At 45.3% G+C, this 20,274-nt stretch overlaps 1 protein-coding gene across 1 annotated transcript; it reads right to left on the bottom strand.

Moving 5' to 3' along the window:
• Nucleotides 1–6,424: 6,424 nt before the first annotated feature.
• Nucleotides 6,425–15,262, bottom strand: LOC144674390 (uncharacterized). Its single transcript, XM_078535788.1, has 3 exons — nt 14,226–15,262; nt 13,994–14,145; nt 6,425–7,315 (listed from the first exon to the last, which is right to left on the bottom strand). Exons 1-3 carry the CDS (start codon nt 15,185–15,187, stop codon nt 6,633–6,635), a joined length of 1,797 nt encoding a protein of 598 aa, XP_078391914.1. The 5' UTR covers nt 15,188–15,262; the 3' UTR covers nt 6,425–6,632.
• Nucleotides 15,263–20,274: the final 5,012 nt, after the last annotated feature.

The raw sequence follows: 20,274 nt of genomic DNA, 5'->3' as shown, positions 1-20,274 counted from the left end.
AGGTTTGATGTCAGCTCAATCTTAGACATAAGTAGTGTCATGGGAAATGTCCAGAACTGGACCAGTTTTCTTCAGTCAACAAACTCTGCTGCCTGTCTCCCAACTCACACTCAGTCCCGTTCACCTATCACCCGCTGTGCTCACTGACCAACACTGGCTCCCACTCAAGCAACGCCTCGATTTTAAAATTCTCTTTTTTTTCAAATCCCTCCCTAGCATCCTTTTTTTCAAATCACCACGTGGTCTCACATCCCCCTCTCCCCATCTCTGTAATCTTCTCCATCCTTAAAACCCTCTGAGATATCTGTGCTCCACTAATTCTGGCCTCTTCAATATCCCCAATTTCAATTGCACAACAACTGGGGGCTTTGCCTTCAGCTGCCTGGGTCCCACGCTCTGGAATTCCCTCCTTAAACCTCTCTGCCCCTTGATCTCTTGTGCTTCTTTAGGAAACTCCTTAAAACCAAGCTACTGGTCATCTCTTTATGTGGCTCAGTGTAAAATTTTGTTTAGTAATGGCACCTGTGAAGCACATGATTAAAGGTGCTATACAAATGCAGGTTGTTTTTGTTGTTGTGGTTTAATCATGTTCAGCGGAGGTTGCTGTTGTTAAGCAGTCAAATGCTTTCTTGCTGCCTCCTGAGAGAGCTACAGGAAGGCTGTTGACTACAATTGGCCATGCAATCTTCAATGTTTAAATATACAGAGGATTGGAGACATTGTTATGTCGGTCCCTCAGAACTAAAGAGAAACTTGTCTCTTTAAATATATATACCAGGATGAGGCTGAAATGAAATCTGACCTTTTAACCTGCACAAAGACAGGAAGCTCAGATTCACAGGCTGCAGAAGGAATCCATTTGGCCCATCATGCCCGTGCCATCTCTTTGAAAGGAATTTCTGATTCATCCAACTGCTCTCCTCTTTCCCTACAGCCCTGCAAATTCTTCCCTTTCAAATATTTACACCTTGGAAATAAATAATTGAATCTGCTTTCAGGCAGATCAGAACAACTCGCTGTGTGAAAAAAATAAAATTTACATAGAAACTAGGAACAGGAGTAGGCCATTCGGCTCCGCCATTCATTATGATCATAGCTGATCATCCAACTCAATAGCCTGCTCCCACTTTCTCCCCATAACCTTTGATCCCTTTCACCCCAAGAGCTGTATCTAACTCCTTGAAAACATACAATGCTTTGGTCTCAACTACTTTCTGTGGTAACGAATTCCACAGGCTCACCACTCTTTGGATGAAGAAATTTCTCCTCATCTCAGTCCTAAATGGTCTACCCCATATCCTCAGACTGTGACCCCTGGTTCTGGACTCCCCCACCATCATCTCACCTTCTGGATCCTTTGCCAATTACCTTAGAGGGATTCACTTTCTGTTAAACAGCCTGCCACTTCCTTTCACCCACTTTCCCTAAAGAGCATAAATCTAATCAAAAGTCCAGCAAAATCAAATATTTTTACTGATAAAATTTATTAATGTCACAGAACATGGTTTAAAAAAAACAGAAAATTACTTGAGGATTAAAGACAACCAGAGTAAAAGGATGTGCACAATGTTCTCGATCCAAATAGTTTCTTTTTGGCTCCTCTGTACCCTGTCCTCATGACTCCCCACTTTGGACACAGGAGCACTGAACCCCGGGGAGGTCACATCACCATCTCTCCCTCCCTGATTGGCTGGAGACCCATTTCCCAGTCAGTCCTCCAGCACCTTGCTGTCTCTCTCTATTAGTGCGGCGTCAGTGGCAGTTTCCCAACTGGGCCACAAGCCCTGTTATTCTCAGCGACATTGAGCCTTCAGCTCCACCGCCTGGCTGTCATTCACATGCGCAATAGAGAGACAGAAAGGCGTAGGAACTCAAATGGGAACTCGAAACTTTGGCTCTAAACCAACACTAACATTTGTCAGTCCTGTATGTGTTTTTTATACTAGGGTTTTTATTATTAGATTTAGGTGCTGGAGGCAAAGGGTGGGGGCTTTTAAAGGGTAACTTTCCCTTTCTAAATTTGTATTGTCTATCGTGTCAGCAGTGGCTCAGTGGATCTCACTCTTACTTCTGAGTCAGAAGGTTGTTGGTTCCAGTCCCAATCCAGGGGCCCAAGAACAAAAATCAAAATCGACATTCCTGGTGCCAGCACAGAGAGTGCTGCACTGACAGAGCTGCTGTCCTTCAGACGAGTAATACACCAAGGCCCTGTCTGCCCTCTCAGGTGGGCGTAGAAGAACCCACAGCCACTATTTCGAAGAAGAGCAGGAGATTTATCTCCAGCAGGGACTGGGAGAGAAATCCTGGGCCCTGGCGCTTTTCCTGTTTCCAGGCTCTCAGGCTTCTCCGTGCAACAGAACCTTTAAGGGGCCAGAGAATGAAGACTGAATGGCTCACAGTTGTATCTGTTTGGTCATCAGCAAGTCTGAAGACTCTGCTGATTGCTGCTTCTCACCACAATATATTTTCAATATCTGCAACGCAACATAACTTTATCACGATATTTCTAACCTCAAAAAACTCAGAAAAAAACAGCAACATGAAGCGGGATAACAGGTAACTGGACAAAAGGACAATATTGAAGTATATGGAAAAGACTCTTGTGAATCATGTGCAGTAAAACAGGTTACTGATTCACACTGAGCTCAATCTGCATTCCTGTCCTGGTGATCTCATCCCACAAATCCTGCTCACAGTAAACTTTCACCAGCAACAAAATAAACAGAACTCCAGCCAGGATTCCACCCTCTGTTCGCACGATAATTATAGATGACAAAGGCCATCGAGTCCTGTTCATCTCACCTGTCTCCATACACACATATGTATTAGGAGCAGGAGTAGGTCATTCGCCCCCATGAGCCTGCTCCGCCATTAGATAACATTCTCTACATTTCACCAATGGCTACAACTCAAAAGTGCTGAATTGGCTGGAAAGTGATTTGGGGCATTGTGAAAGGTGCTGTATAAATGTAGGTTTTGTCTTTCTTTCATTATACCTGCATGCAGTGGACAGAGTGACAGTAGCAATGGTGAAAGTGGAGGCCCAATGCTGATTATTTAAAGATAATTAATCACCGAGCAATCAAGTGATGTTAGCAAAGTGGCTACAAAGGAATCACTACATTTACAAAAACAATTCAAATCTGTACCTAATCTATCCCCAAAACCCCTCTAGCTCCCCTGAACATCCCTCCAACCATCCCCCCTACTCCACCAAACTTCCCCGACCTCCCTCCAAATTTCCCCCAACCCCTTCCAAACTTCCCCAAATCCCTCCGACTTCCCTCCAAACCTTGACATACCCCTCAACCCCCTCCAAACTTTCCCCAGCCCCCTCCAAATTCCCCCAACCTCCCGCTAAATTCTCCCCAACCTCCACTCCAAACTTACCCCCAACAGCCCATCCAAAGTTCCCCCAACCCTCTGAACTTTCCCCAACCCCCTAACTTCCCCACAACCCCTCTCAAAACCTACCCCCAACCACCCCTCCAACCTACCCCCACATCCCCCAAACCCACTCCCACATCCCCCAACCCCTCTAAACATGCCCCCAACCCGCGCCCCCACCTTCCCCCCACCCCCTACCTACAACAGCATCCAATTGGTTGTAAAATTACAGGGATTTGACTGACTATTTCTCAAGCAGGAAAACCCTCAGTTTCTGCTGCTGTTGCTTATCACCTTCAGACAGCTTTGTGGTTTCCTGGCGGGTTTTTCAAAAAAATTGGAATTGCAAAGCTGCCTGAAGGTCAGAGGCAGCAGCAGCGACTCGTGAAATTGACCTGACACTGACAGACTGACTTAGAAAATATCAGAACGCTCAGCCTGACAGATCTGTTTTTTAAGCTGGTCTGTCAGGTCTGTAGCTCTAGCTGCTCAGTGAGGACGATGCAAAACTGTTTGAAACAACGAGCCCGGCCCACACCTACTCACCTCCCCCACCCACAACATCCCAGGTCCTGCTGTTTAGTACTGTCTGAACCCCACTCTCCCGGGCCTTGATTCCTGGTGTCTTGGGCCAATATTTATCCTTCAATCAACATAACCACAAACATATCATTTGGGTCATTATCACATTTCTGTTTGTGGGATCTTGCTGTGTGCAAATTGGCTGCTGAGTTTCCTACATTACACCAGTGACTACATTTCAAAAGTGGCTGTAAAACGCTTTGAAACATCCTGTGGTTGTGAAAGGCGCTATAGAAATGCAAATCCTTGTTTAATTGTCAGCAAATTTGGATACATTACACTCAGTCCCTCATCTCGATCATTCATGAGGATTGAGACCTCATTTTGTGTATGAACCTCCTGGTTGACACCTTTCCGAATGCTTTTTGAAAATCCAAATACACCACACGCAAGATGAGGAATTATTTGTTTTAAAAACACAGCGAGTTGTTACGATTTGGAATCCACTGCCTCAAAACCGACTGGAAGTAAATTCAACTGTATCGTTCAAAAGGGAACTGGACAGATTCTTGAAAGAAAAAAAAAATTGCAGGGCAATGGGATTAATTGGAAAACTCTTTCAAAGAGCCTCCAATTGCCTCCTACTGTGCTCTATGAGCCTCATGTGCATTTAAAGGATCTTCAGTTGTGGGTGACATATTAAAGCAATCAGTGCCTCCTATTCTCTGTATGTTTAGTTTAACACTTCAATCTCCCCTTCACATTCTCTGAAGTGGCAGATGGAGTTTAATACAGGGAAAGTTGAGGTGATGTAATTTGGCAGAAGGGACAGGTAGAGGCAACACAGGCGTAATGGCACAGTTCCAAAGAGTGAGCAGGGACAGAGGGACCTGGGGGTTCATGTACAGAGATCTTTGAAGGTGGCAGGACACAGTGAGAGAGGAATTAGCAAAGCATGGGGGATCTTGAGCTTCAGAAATAGAGAGCTTGGGTTGGATCTTCGGTACCGAGGTGGATAGCTTGGATCTGGAAATTTTCCAGTTACCGGACCTGCCTCGGTCTAAAGGTTCCCAAATGTTGTGATCTTCACTCGGGGGCAGGGGGGGGGGGGGTGCTTGAGGTGGCGGTTATGGATGGAGTTGGTTGCTGTGCCACCGGAATCGGAGCTTAGGCGGTTAACAGGATGCCCGAGCACTGAGGTGAGCTGGTTAAAAGGCCTGCCTCCATTCTCTGGGCTTGATCCCAGTTGCATTGTTAACTTTTGGAATCTCTGGTCCTCACCAGTGGCACCCACATGCCAAGAGAATGTTTTAAAAATAAATTAATAGACATGATTATTTGGAATAATTGCCCACCCACCAGGGGCAGCAACCCAACACAATTCCTCCTCACTAATTGCAAGTGAGCCAATTGCAAGCCCCCTCCTGACCCCAAGGCCCTTATACACTCCATGCCAGCTCATGCCAACTCTTGCCATGGCACGGACCCCCCATAGCCCCTTTTACCCTACATCCCAACTCACATTATTCACCATGGGCAGACCCCAGGAGCCAGGTTGAGATTAAATAAAATAAAGTTCTAAAAATCTAAAATTAAACAAAACTCCCATTCTTGAAACCTTATTCAAAACTTTTGTTTAATCTCATATAAAAACCAACATACTTCTGTCCATACCACTTCAAAGGCAGCTAAACCCTTAATGGTCTCTTTAAGTTGTCAAAGTGTGGACTCAGAACAGCTGCTGAGATGACTGTAGGTTTTGGAAGTCAGCCAAGCATTCATAAATAGCCCTTAGGGAAATGCCAGCAATTACTGAAACTGCTGGGACAGATGCTACATTGTATAGCCAACTATTTTTTTCACTTACACTGACAGCTGCAGACGAAGTCAGGACAGCAGGGGATTTAAAAAAGACTTTCGATCATGACAGTTAAACAGACCCTATCCACCCAACAAGAGTCTTTACGTCTACTCCATAAAGTCATGACTTTCACACTATGAGTTAACTCCCTTGCAGAAGGCAAAATGGTGCCTGTTTGAACTCAGTGCTGAGTTCAGATGGCTCTGCTGAGTTCAGGTTCAACTTGGGTGTGAATCAAGCACTGCCCCTGTCCCCTACTGGCAAAAATTGGATCTGTGAAAAATGGGAGTGGGACTTCCGCATCCGGGTCCCACCCACAATTTTTGAAGGTAGGTGAGTCTTTCTGACTCTGAAAATCCAGGTCATTGAGTAAAAAAGCAGGGAAGTGACATTGGACCATCATAAAGCTCTGATACTCTGAAGCCAAAATGGACATGTCCAGGCATTGCAACATTTTTGAATCCAACTAAATGCTGAGGTCACGAGCTTTCTGGTGAATTCTCCATGGCGACAACTTGACCAATCGCAACTGACTTGCCAACTAATCAGCACCCTTTTCTCACGCAGTATAAATAGTTGCTCCCTTTGAAATTTGGTGTTCTTGTGTTTGTCCTGATAAGTGCAATATGAAAACTTCGAGAGCATGTCTCTTTTTGCAGCAATAAATGACCTTCATCAGCTTCTGTGGAACATTTCAGTGGAAATGTGCACTCCCAGACCACTGGAAACAAAGTTGTAAGACTGGCCAGTACAGCAGAAAGAAACCCTTTGACCTTCCCACTTCACCAACTGTCAGAATGAACATGGTTCAGTCTTGAATGTGATTGACAGCAGCAATCACAGCAGAATCCAACCCCTGTAATCACTGGTGAACTCGCTGGTGTCTCAGCAGGTGAGATGACCGAGTGAATCGTTTCCCACACATGGAGCAGGTGAACGGCCTCTCCCCAGTGTGAACACCCTGGTGTCGCAGTAGGGTGGATGAATCACTGAATCCCTTCCCACACTCACAGCAGATGAAAGGCCTCTCCCCAGTGTGAACTCGCTGGTGTGTGAGCAGGTTGGTTAACTGAGTGAAACCCTTCCCACACATGGAGCAGATGAATGGCCTCTCCCCAGTGTGAACTCGCCGGTGCTTCCGCAAGATGGATGGATCAGCAAATCCCTTCCCACACTCAGAGCAGGTGAATGGCCTCTCCCCAGTGTGAGCTCGCTGGTGTCGCAGAAGGTTGCATAATCGGCTGAATTGCTTCCCACATACAGAGCAGTTGAATAATTTGTCCCCAGTATGAACTCGCTGGTGTATCAGCAGGCTGGATGAATCACTGAAACCTTTCCCACATTTGGAGCAGGTGAACGGTCTCTCCCCCGTGTGAACTCGCTGGTGTGTCCGCAGATTGGAAGAGTTAGTGAATCCCTTCCCACAATCAGAGCAGGTGAACGGCCTCTCCCCGGTGTGAAGTCGCTGGTGTATCTGCAGGTGGGATAACTGAGTGAATCCCTTTCCACAATCAGAGCAGGTGAACGGCCTCTCCCCAGTGTGAATGCGGCGATGAGATTCCAGCGCAGATGGGGACCGGAATCCCTTCCCACATTCCCCACATTTGCATGGTTTCTCCATGGTTCGGGTGTCCTTGCATTCCTTGAGGTAAGATGTTTAACTGAAGCCTCATCCACAAACAGTACACGTGTTCGGTCTCTCCCGGCTGTGAATGGTGCAATGTTTCTTCAGTCTGTGCATCTGGTTAAAGTTTTCTCCAAAGTCAGTGCATTGGAACTCTCTCACGTGTGTGTGTACGCGAGCTTCTTGGTGATTTTCCAGACACAGTGACTTTTAAAATCTGTTGAAGCAGACAGAACAAACATTTCTCTTTCTAGTTCAAAGACTGATGATATTGAGCTCCCATAAATCAAGTCAGGTCTGGATGTAATGTTTGGTTTGCGATTTCTGTCTTTACATCCTCCATTTCTAATATCCTGTAAATGGAGTTAGTTTCTCAAAGTCATCACTGTCAGTACAGGATAGAAATTCAGAACACACAAGTCTACTTTCTATGGAACATTCTTTCCTCTTTCATTCCCCAAAGACTGTCAATCTCGATCCCACATATTCTCCATCCAATCTCAATCTGCTGACCTAACAGATCCATGCCCATCGCTTCCTGTCCAGGACACAGAGACCTGAAAATGTTCAGGCAGGCTGCTGGACATGGAACTCACTGTGTGGTGGAAGTGGAGATGGTCAATGATATGAAAATGAAACTGGGTGTGCACTTGAAGGAAATAAACTTGCAGGGGAACGGGGATATAGAAGGGAAATAGGACTGACTGGGTTACTCTACAGAGAATCAGCTTGGATTTGAATTACTGAATGGACTCCTTCTGTGCCATAATGACTGACTCTAAATATATAACATAGCACAGTGCTATGTTACAAGACTAGAAATAATAATAAATTAACTTTATGACAGAATCATAAATAACATATCTAATATATATCATATAAAAACACCAGGCATATCTCTGTCCTATATTACTTTACTGTCCCCTTAAATGTCAGCCATCTCCTGGGGAATCCACCACTTTAATTGTGAACATGAGGAAAGAGGCCATCCTTTTAGCCAGACAAATAAATGTGTCAAGCCGAGGGAGCAAAGGATGCCTGGATGAGTGCAGTTCCAACAAAACTCAAGAAGCTTGACACCATCCAGGACAAAGCAGCCCTCTTGATTGGCACCCCATCCACAAACCTTCACTCCCTCCACCACCGACGAACAGTAGCAGCTGTGTGTACCATCTATAAGATGCACTGCAGGAATCCACCGAGGCTCCTTCAATAGCATTTTCCAAACCCACGACTACTACCATCTAGAAGGACAAGGGCAGCAGATAGATGGGAACACCGCCACCTGGAAGTTCCCCTCCAAATCACTCACCTTCCTGACTTGGAAATATATCCCGTTCCTTCACTGTCACTGGGTCAACATCCCTTCCTTACATCACTGTGGCTGTACCTACACCACATGGACTGCAGCGGTTCAAGAAGGCAGCTCACCACCACCTTCTCAAGGGCAACTAGGGATGGGCAGTAAATGCTGCCCCAGCCAGTGAAGCCCACATCCCGTGAATGAATAAAAGAACCAATGTCCAGCCTGATACAAACCGGCTCTTCATTGATCTGGGAGCTGCGGCCCCGCTCGGTGCAAACGGGGGAGGGGGAACCGGTCAGTTTATTTCCGGGGTTTGCGGTTTACACAACATGTTTCCGGAGCCTCTCCGTCCACTCGCCGGATCCATCGCTCCCTCCGCCCCGGCGTCCCCCACCTTTATCCATTGTGGACCCGTCTGCCCATCGCCATTACCCGCACTGCGCATGCTTCAGTCACTGCCCGCCCCCGCCCCTCATTCATTTCGATTGGTTGGAGGACCAGCCACTCCTGTAGGTTCCTCCAGTTCCCCCTCCCTTTCCCTATTGGTCCGGAGCTGCCGTCAATCACCCGGGCATTGTGACGATTTCAAACGCTGAGAGCGGCCACAGACTCAGCCGGACTTGCTGATTCTTGGCGGCATTTTCTGTTTGGGAATTAGAGCTAGAGATGGATGGTCAGTTCCCCTCTGTCCGGGGGGGATTCACACTCATTTCCCCAGTGCAGTGATTATCACGTTTACTTCATATGAGAAAGTCCCCGGTTCAATCCTGGCTGAAAACTTTGTGTTTAACATTGTTACTGATGAGGCATTAACAGTGAGTTTAGTTTCATGTCGAACAGGGTGACAGTTACTGTTGTCTCATTCCAGAAAAAACTGATCCACTCTGACCCAAAAACAAAATACTGTAATACTCTAGGTGGAAATCTGACCTAGAACTAGGGGGTCACTGTTTAAAAATAAGGGGTGGCCCATTTAAGACAGAGATGAGTTTTTTTTCTCGCAGAGGGTCATGAGTCTTTGCAACTCTCTTCCTCAAAAGGCAGTGGGGAGTCTTCGAATCTTTTTAAGGCAGAGCTGGATAGGTTCTTGATAAGCAAGGGGGGGGGCGAAAGGTTATCGGGTGTAGACGGGAATGAGGTTACAATCAGATGAGCCATGATCTCATTGAATGGCAGAGCAGGCTCGAGGGGCCGAGTGGCCTATTCCTGCTCCTAATTTGTATGTTCGCACAACCACAAAACAAACTATTGGACAACCTCAGCAGGTCAAACAACATCTATGGAGAAGGAAACAGAGTGAATGCTTCATGTCGGTAACCTTTTATCCAAACTTGAAAAAAATTAAAGATCTCACAGTTTACCAGCAAGTGCAAAGTCAGCAAAAAGAGAGGGCGAGGACGGTGGGGTCGAAGGTTTTTTTAATGATGGGAGACAACAGTGGATTTAAAGGTGAGAGGGACAGTACCAAAAGAGAGAGAGAACCGTTAAGGATGTCGTCTAAAATTTGGAAGTTGGATGGTCAGCAGTTTAGTGAGAATAGTGTCAAGGAAGCAGAAGGCACGTCTCAGAGGCAAGATGAGCTCTGAGTGAGATAGAAGATAGGAGAGAAACTGGAGAAAGATGCAAGTTAGGGGAACAGGCAGGTGTTTGTGTGGCCGTAGAAGTGACTCCAGGATGGTATGTTGCCTCCCTGGTGCCAGGGTCAAGGATGTCACAGAGCGGCTGCAGGACATTCTTTTGGGGGAGGGTGATCAGCCAGAGGTCGTGGTCCACATTGGTACCAATGACTTAGGGAGGAAGGGGGATTTAGTCCTGCAATCAGAATTTAGGGAGCTAAGTAGAAAATTAACAAGCAGGGCCTCAGCTGTAGTAACCTCCGGATTACTCCCAGAGCCATGTGCTAGTGATTACAGAAGTAGGAGGGTAAGGCAGATGAATGCATGGCTGGAAAAGTGGTGCCGGAGGGAGGGCTTTAGATTCCTGGGACAGGCTCTGGGAGAGTTGGCACCTGTAGAAGCCAGATGGGTTGCACCTGAACAGAGCCGGGACTGAGCTCCTTGCAGGGCATTTTGCTAGTGCTGTTGGGAGGGCTTCAAACTAGCTCAGCAGGAGTGTAGGAATCAAGAGAAAATATTAGAGAGGAATACCAGGGTGCACAAAATACTGGGAGGGACAGAGAGTACTAGTTTAGAAAAGAGTAAGTTAATAGGTAAAGTCGGGGCAAGGGAGAAAGTAACAAAAGCCAAATCAGGGTTATTATGCATGCATGTGAATGCACAGAGAATAGTAAATAAGATTGGGGAGTTACAGGTGCAGACTGCCATGTGGAAATGTGATGTTGTGGCAATAACAGACCTGGCTCAAGGAAGGGCAGAACTGGGTGTTAAATATTCCCGAGTACAAGGTGTTCAGAAGAGACAGGAAAGGAAGGAAAGGATGAGGGGTGGTGGTATTGGTTAAGGAGACCATTGCAGTGCTGGAGAAAGAGGATGTCCCAGGGGGTTCAAGGACAGAATCAATTTGGCTAAGGTTAAGGAGCAAAAAGGGTGCAATTACATTGCTTGGTGTAGCCTATAGACCGCCAACTAGTGGGAAGGATGTAGAGGAACAAATCTCATGGAAATTACAGAGAAATGCAGGCATTATAGAGTAGTTATAATGGGGGACTTTAATTACCCGAATATAGATAGGGACACTGGTAGTGTAAAGGGCGGAGAGGGACAAAGGTTCCTAAATTGTGTTCAGGAGAATTTTCTCCAGAAGTATGTGTCTAACCCACTGTTGGACCTGGTTCTTGGAAATTAGGTTGGCCAAGTAGATCAAGTGTCAGTGGGGGAACATTTAGGAGACAGTGATTATTGTATTGCATGTTTTAGGATGATGATGAGAAAAGCACGATAGGCAATCCAGAGTAAGAATAATTAACTGGACAAGAGCCGACTTCAATGGAGCAAGAATGGAGCTGGGCCAGGTAGACTGGAACAAAAGATTGGCAGGAAAAACTGTAGCTGAACAATGGGCTACCTTTAAAAAATGAATTGGGTCGGGCACAGTCAAGTATTTAGATATTCACCTGAGTTGCCATAGCCTCCAGGGCTATGGGTCAAGTGCTGGAAAATGGGATTAGTGTAGTTAGATCTTTGTTGACCAGCTCAGACACGATGGGCTGAATGGCCTCCTTCTGTGCTGTAAACGTCCATGAATCTATATACCATCTAAAGGGAAAGGTGGGGCTGACAAATCCAGAGCTCTCTGGATGAAAAAGGAGATTGAAATTAAGATAAAAAGAAAAAGTGCACTTATGACAGGTGACAGGTAGAAAATACAATTGAGAACCAAGTCGAATGCAAAAGGTTCAGAGGGGAGGTGAAAAAGCACATGAGAGAAGCGAAGAGGGATTATGAGAAGAGACTGGCAGCCAACATAAAGGGGAATCCCAAAGTCTTCTACAGGCATATAAATAGTAAAAGGTTGGTAAAAAGAGGAGTATGGCTGATTGGGGACTGAAAAGGGAATTTACGCATGGACAAAGGGGTCATGGCTGAGGTATTAAATGAATACTTTGCATCCGTCTTTACCAAGGAGGTAGATGCTACCCAGGCCATGGTGACAGACTCTGAAGGGTTCAAAGTTGATAAGGAGGAAGTGTTGAATAGACTATCGGTACTTAAACTTGACAAGGTACTGGGACCAAATGAGATGCATCCAAGGATATTGAAAGAAGTGAGAGTAGAAATTTCATGGGCACTGGCCATAGTCTTTCAGTCTTCCTTAAACTCAGGGGTGGTGCTAGAGAACTGAAAAATTGTAAAGATTATGTCCTTGTTCAAAAAAAGGTTCCAAGGATAAGCCCAGCAATTACAGACCAGTCAGTTTAACTTCAGTAGTGGGCAAGATTCTAGAAACAATTATTCGGGATAGAATTAATAGTCACATAGGAAAATATGTGTTGATAAGGGAGAATCAACATGGATTACTAAAGTTTAACTAACTTGCTGGAGTTTCTCGAAGAGGTAACAGAAAAGGTGAATGAGGGTAATGCAGTTGATGTGGTGTATATGGACTGTCAAAACGCATTTGACACAGTGTCACACAACAGACTTGTGAGAAAAGTTATTGCTCATGGAATAAAAGGGACAGTAGCAATGTGGATACAAAATTGGTTGAAAACTAGGAAGCAGAGAGTAATGGTCAATGGATATTTTTCAGGCTGTAGGAAGGTTTGTAGTGGGGTTCCCCAGGGGCTGGTATTGGGACCCTTGCTTTTCCTGATATATATTAACGATCTAGACCTTGGTGTGCAGGGAACAATTTCAAAGTTTGCAGACGATATGCAAGTTGGGAGTGTTGTGGACTGCGAGGAGGACGGTGTGGAACTTCAAGAGGACAGACAAGTTGGTGGAGTGGGCAGATAGATGGCAGATGAAGTTCAATGCGGAGAAATTTGAGGTGATGCATTTTGGTAGGAAGAACATGGGGATATAGGAGCAGAAAGACCTGGGTGTATATGTGTATAGATCACTGAAGGTGGCAGGACAGGTGGAGAGAGCAATTAGTAAAGCTTATAGTGCCCTGGGCTTTATTAATAGGGACATAGAGTACAAGGGCAGGCAGGTTATGCTGGATTTATATAAGACACTCACCAGACCTCAGTTGGAAAATTGTGTTCAGTTCTGGGCACCATATTATAGGAAGGATGTGAAGATATTGGAGAGAGTGCAGAAGGAGTTTACAAGAATAATCCCAGGGATGAGAAACTTCAGCAATGGGGATAAATTGGAGAGGTTAAGGCTGTTCTCCTTGGAGAGAAGAAGGCTAAGAGAAGATTTGATAGAGATGTTCAAAATCATGAAGGGTCTGGACAGGGTAGATGGGGAGAAGCTGTTCCCACTCGTAAAAAGATCAAGAAAGAGAGGGCACAGATTTAAAGTGATTTATAAAAGAAGCAAGTGGGACAGGAGAAAAATCTTTTTCACACAACGAGTGGTTCGGGTCTGGAATGCTCTGTCTGGAAGTGCGGTGGAGCCAGGTTCAAGTGAGGCATTCAAGAAGGCATTAGATGGTTATTTGGATCAAAACAATGTGTAAGGGTACAGGGAAAAGGCAGGGCAATGGCACTAGGCCATGATGCTCATTTGCAGAGCTGGTGCAGACACGATAGGCCGGATGGCCTCCTTTTGTGCTGTTAAAATTCTGTGATTCTGTGAACATCAGCAAAAACAGACCCCAAAGAACATGGCCCAGTCCTGGATGTGACCAGCTGTAAAATCCAATCACGGTAATTACTTGTGAACTCGCTGGTGTCTCAGAAGAGCGGAAGACTGAGTGAATCCCTTCCCACAGTCTGTGCAGCTGAACGGTCTCTCCCCAGTGTGAATTCGCTGGTGTACAGTGAGTTGAGATGATCGCTTAAATCCAGTCCCACATTGAGAGCACCTGAATGGTCTCTCGTCAGCGTGAACACGTTGATGGGACATCAGTTCCTGGGAACCTTTATAACACTTCCCACGTCTGAGCATTTAAACGGTCGCTCCACAGTGTGAACTCGCTGGTGTCTGAGCAGATTGGATGACTGAGTGAATCCCTTCCCACACTCCGTGCAGGTGAATGGCCTCTCCCCAGTGTGAATTCGCTGGTGTACAGTGAGGTCAGATGATTGATTGAATCCAGTCCCGCAGAGAGAGCACCTGAATGGTCTTTCATCCGTGTGAACACGTTGATGAGACAACAGTTCCTTGGAGCTTTTATAACACTTCCCACAGACTGGGCATTTAAAAGGTCTCTCGTCAGTGTGAACTCGCTGGTGCCTCAGTAATGTGGATGAGCGAGCAAATCCTGTCCCACACTTGGAGCAAATGAATGGTCTCTCCCCAGTGTGAACTCGCTGGTGTGTCAGCAGGTCTGATGAACAAGTGAACCCCTTCCCACACTCAGAGCAGGTGAATGGCCTCTCTCCAGTGTGAACGCGCTGGTGTTGCAGCAGGTCAGATGAATGATTGAATCCCTTCCCACACTCGGAGCAGGTGAATGGTCTCTCCCCAGTGTGAATTTGCTGGTGTATCAGCAAGTTGGATGATCGAGTGAATCCCTTCCCGCACTTGGAGCAGATGAACGGCCTCTCTCCAGTGTGAACTCGTTGGTGTACAGTGAGGTCAGATGATCGCCTGAAACGCATCCCACAGTGAGAGCACCTGAATGGCCTCTCATCAGTGTGAACACGTTGATGTATCAATAGGTGGGAGGACTGAGTGAATCCCTTCCCACACTCGGAGCAGGTGAATGGCCTCTCCCCAGTGTGACAGCGCCGATGAGTTTTCAGGTCAGACGGATAATTAAATCCTTTTCCACAGTCCCCACATTTCCACGGCTTCTCCCTGTTGTGACTGCATTTATGTTCTGATAGGTCAGATAATTGGCTGAAGCCTCGACCACAAACAGAACAAGTGTACGGTTTCTCTCCACTGTGAACAGTGCTTTCTCCTTCCATGTTCAAAATCCGGTGACATTCACATTATGATAAATTGGGCTGCAAATCCTCCCCTTCTAATATCCTGTGAAATCGATGTAAAACAGAAAAAAGGGAGTGAGAGAGAACCCGCAGAAACACAAAGGCAGGTTGTGAAATTGAGCTGAATGAATCTGGTAATTTGTGGGGCCGGCACCAGGGAAAAGTGACCATGAAAACTGCTGGATTGTCGTAAAAACCCAACTTGCTCACTAATGTCCTTCAGGGAATTATTATTATTTATTATTATTGTTTAAATGGAGAGAAACTTCAGAATGCTTCAGTGCAGAGGGGTCTGGGTGTCCTCGTGCATGAATCGCTGAAAGCTAGTATGCAGGTACAGCAGGTAATAAGGAAGGCAAATGGAATTTTGGCATTTATTGCTAAGGGAATAGACTATAAAAATAGGGAATTATTGCTGCAACTGTACAAGGCATTGGTGAGACCGCACCTGGAGTACTGTACACAGTTTTGGTCCCCTTACTTGAGGAAGGATGTAGTTGCATTGGAGGCAGTTCAGAGGAGGTTCACGAGATTGATTCCAGAGATGCGGGGCTTGTCTTATGAGGAGAGATTGAGCAGTTTAGGCCTATACTCGCTAGAGTTTAGAAGGATGAGAGGAGATCTAATTGAGGTATATAAGATGCTAAAGGGGAGAGACAAAGTAGACGCGGAGTGGATGTTTCCTCTTCTGGAGCATTCTAGAACAAGAGGCCATAGTTTTAAGCTAAGGGGTGGTAGATTTAAATCAGAGATGAGGAGGAATTATTTTTCTCAAAGTCGTGAATCTGTGGAATTCACTATCTCAGAGTGCAGTGGATGCCGGGGCGCTGAATAAATTTAAGGAGGACATAGACAGATTTTTAATTAGTAACGGGTTGAATGGTTATGGGGAGTGGGCGGGAAATTGGAGTTGAGGCCGAAATGAGATCAGCCATGATCGTATTGAATGGCGGGGCAGGCTCGAGGGGCTGAATAACCTACTCCTGCTCCTAGTTCTTATTAATGGAACCTTCCACCCAGACCGGGTCAATGCAAGACTCTGGTCTCTATGGAAGGAGAGAGAGAGAGAGAGAGAAGTAAGAGAGGCAGCAGTTGAAGAAGAGGGATTTTATATACCTACTACTCGACCATAACTTTGACAAATCTCCTGAACCACTAGCCTCCAGCACCTAGAAGGACCAGGGTAGCCGGTGTGTGTGAACACCAACTCTCCAAGTTCCCCTTGAAGTCACACACTCTCCTGACTGGTCTGACATCCAGTACTGAATGAACAGAAAATTCTTTCATATAAATACTGGGAAGACTGAAAGTGTTGTCTTCAGTCCCTACTACAAACTCCATTCTCTAACAACTGACTTCATCTCTCTCCCTGGCAACTGTCTGAGGCTGAACCAGACTGTTCAAAACTTTAGTGTAATACTTCACCCCAAGATGAGCTCTTTTTTAAAATTATTCGTTCATGGGATGTGAGCATCGCTAGCTAGACCAGCATTTATTGCCCATCCCTAAGTTAAGAGTCAACCACATTGCTGTGGGTCTGGAGTCACATGTAGGCCAGACCAGTACAAGGACGGCAGATTTCCATCCCTAGAGGACATTAGTGAACCAGATGGGTTTTTACTACAAAAAAAACCCATCTGGTTCACTAATGTCCTTTAGGGAAGGAAATCTGCTGTCCTTACCTGGTCTGGCCTACGTGTGACTCCAGACCCACAGCAATGTGACTGGCTCTTAATTGCCCTCTAAACAAGGGCAATCAGGGATGGGCAATAAATGCTGGCCTAGCCAGCAACCCCACATTCCATGAATAAGTAATGAAAAAAGCTTACAACCACACATCCTCATCATCACCCAGACGGCCTGTTTCCACCTCAGTAACTTCGCCCAACTCTGCCCTAGTCTCAGCTCACCTGTTGCTGAAACTCTCATCCATTCCTTTGTTACCTCTAGACTTAACTATCCTAAGGCACTCCGTGCCAGCCTCCCACATTCAACCTCTCTGTAATCTTGAGGCTATCCAAAACTCTGCTGCCCTTGTGTTTACTCACACCAAGTTTTCCTCGCCCATCACTCCTGTGCCCGCTGACCGACAAAGGTTCTTGGTTAAGAAGAATCTAAATTTTTAATTTCTCATCCTTATTTTCAAATTCCTCCTTGGCCCCTCCCTGTCTCTGTAACCTCCATCAGTCTCATGACCTTCTGAGATATCTGTGCTCATCTAATTCCAACCTCCTGAGCATTCCTATTTTAACTGTTCCACCTTTGGTGGCTGTGCCTTCAGTTGCCTAGGCCGTAAGCTCTGGAATTTCCTCCCTAAACCTCTCTGCCTCTCTACCTCAATTTCCCCCTTTAAGATACTCCTTAAAGCCTACCTCTTTGACAAAGCTTCTGGTCACCTGCCCTAATATCTCCTTATGTGGCTCAGTGTCAAATGTTGCTTTGTAATATTTCTGGGAAATGCCTTGGAACATTTTGTTACATTAAAGTTGCAATATAAATACAGATTGTTGTTATTGATTTGGATATATATCATTGTTTCTTCTTCATCACTGGTGAATAACCTGTAACTCCTTCTCTAACATCATTGTGGGAGCACCTTCACCACACGGACTGCAGTGGTTCAAGAAGGTCAAATATCATCTTCTCCACAGGTAACTGGGGATGGGAAATATCTGCTGTTGGTCTTGTTAGTGACGCCCAAATCCCCAGAATAAATTTTTTAAGTATGCATTTGTAGAATAGATTAAAAGCATCTACAGAAATATTTGTTCCTAAAACAATGATTTTTTACATTTCATGGCCAGTGTCTGCTCAACAACCTCATCTTCCCCAGAACCTACCTCCCTTTGACAATTTCACGTTGGAAATTGCTGGGTCCTTGTGTTTAAACCTAGCAGCTTCTCCTCCATCTCCACTCCAACTCAAACTGTTACAGCAAAGGCTTTGAAAATAAAATTGGATAAGTACCTGAAGTGAAAAAGCTGGGCTATGAGGAAAGGGCAGGGAGTGGGACTAGCTGATCTGCGGTTGCACAGAGCCAGCACAGGAATGACAGGATAAATGGCCTCCTGTATTGTAATCATTCTATGGCTGCATGAAAAAGACTAACACTGGAGGCCAGGGACCAACCTCTCCAATCAACACCCACCCAAATACAAATCCATTCTTAATTGGTTCATCTCTGTTCCCAGACTCAGTTCTGTGAGAAATGCCTGCAATAAAACCAAAGCAAAATACTGCAGCTGCTGGAAATCTGAAAGAAAAAAAGCAAGTGCTGGAAATACTCAGCAGGTCAGGCAGTAACTGTGGAAAGAGAAACAGTTAACATTTCAGGATGTACAGAATGAATTATGGGGAATACAAATGAAGCAGAATTTGACAGTCAATATAAGCTCAGAAGTGGGAGAGAAATGATCTCTAGTGCAGGAAAAACAATTCCTGGCCATGGGAAGATAAAGCTGGTAAATCAGCAGTGAATAGCTGGGGGGATGGGCAGCAGTGGAACCTCATTTAGACACAGTTGGTGAAAATAACAGTAAAATACCAAACATGGTTAAAATACACCCATCATTAGAGGCAGAGGGATCCATACAACGGTAGAGAGGTGATTGTGAAGGGTAAGGGTGAAACAGAGCAATGGATGGACATGGATTCAGATCCACAGTAAAGGAGCCACACCAGCCCCAGAGCCATGGGACCACAGCGCAGCACTAAGAGCTCTAAATTGTCGATGAATGTTCAATAATACTCACCCCTAAAACAATTTCACTGTTTTCAAATTTAAAATCTCCTGCTGGAGCCTGTAGCTGGAAAGATATCAGAAGCACTGGAGTCAGAGAAAAATCTTACAGGCTTCAAATCTTCTAGGTTTCTGTAAAAGAAGATTACAAAAGCCATAATTGTCAGATGCAGGTAGAAATTCAGAAGAGACAAACATTTCTCTTTATTTGAGTTTGCTGTGTGTAAATCCTCCCCTTCTAACCCCTGTAAAAAGGGTTTCCAGAATCCGTCACTGTCAGTCCAGGATAGAAATAGACAACATTCTCTCCCTCTGCTACCTGGTCCAAGATAACTTAAGCAAGGACATATCTGCATTGGAAGCAGTTCAGAGAAGGTTCACTAGGCTGATTCCTGGCATGAGAGGTTTTATCTCATGAGGAAAGGTTGAGCAAGGTGGGTCTGTATTCATTGGAGTTTCGAAGAATGAGAGGTGATCTTATTGAAACCTGTAAGATTCTGAGGGCACTGAATGGGGTGGATCCTGAGAGGGTTTTTCCCCTCATGGGAGAAGATAGAACAAGGAGGCACAAATTTTTAAAATGTTTTCAATAAACTTGACTGAGATGAGGAGAAATTTCTTCTCTCAGGCATCTATTAGCCTGTGGAACTCTCTTCCCCAGCAAGGAGTGGAGGTTTGGTTATTGAATAGATGCAACGTTGAGTATTGCTAAAAAAAAAGGGTATGTTGAAGCTTTTCATCTTGCACTGATCAGGAAGATGAATACAAGAATACTAATATAAGGGGAAAACAACTATATACACTGTATGCAAAGAGTGCTGATTGGTTGGCAAGTGGACTCTGATTGGTAGAGGCGTTGCAATGGAGAATGCACCAGTGATAGTGACTGACAGTTAACTGCCAAGCATTGCAAACATACCCAACCAGCCTGTGTTTGCAAAGCTCAAAAACAGTGTCCAATATTAGATGTGATTCCGCGATTGGACAACATTTGCTAAATAATCATCAGTGTGCTAAGAATTACATTGACAGCCAATTTAAGATTCTCAGTTGGGCTTGCAGTGTGGTGCATTTGCATATACCGGAAGCTACATATATTAATAAGGCTCTGTTCTTTGCAGACAGAAAAACATATACACACATTGCACCTGTTTCAGCTAAACAAAATAAGTGACAGCCATTTGCTGACTCATTCCTCAGGACAATGCCTTGACCAATCAGGGTCAAACTGTCTGGTTTCAATTTCAAACAATGCTTGGCAGTTAACTGTCAGTCACCATCACTAGTGCATTTTGCATAGCAACGCCTCTACCAATCAGAGTCCACT

This window comes from Cetorhinus maximus, unplaced genomic scaffold, assembly GCF_964194155.1.
Source record: "Cetorhinus maximus unplaced genomic scaffold, sCetMax3.hap1.1 HAP1_SCAFFOLD_650, whole genome shotgun sequence".
Lineage (NCBI taxonomy): Eukaryota > Metazoa > Chordata > Chondrichthyes > Lamniformes > Cetorhinidae > Cetorhinus > Cetorhinus maximus.
This window is presented reverse-complemented; position numbering and strand designations above follow the sequence as displayed.

Coding starts and splice junctions, on each gene's coding strand:
- LOC144674390 (XM_078535788.1), bottom strand. CDS start 15,187: ATGGAAGGAGAAAGCACTGTTCACAGTGGAGAGAAACCGTACACTTGT. Junction 14,146..14,225: donor GTTCACACTGTGGAGCGACC/GTTTAAATGCTC, acceptor CGCTGACGAGAG/ACCATTCAGGTGCTCTCAAT. Junction 7,316..13,993: donor TCTTCTGAGACACCAGCGAG/TTCACAAGTAAT, acceptor CTCATCGCCGCA/TTCACACTGGGGAGAGGCCG.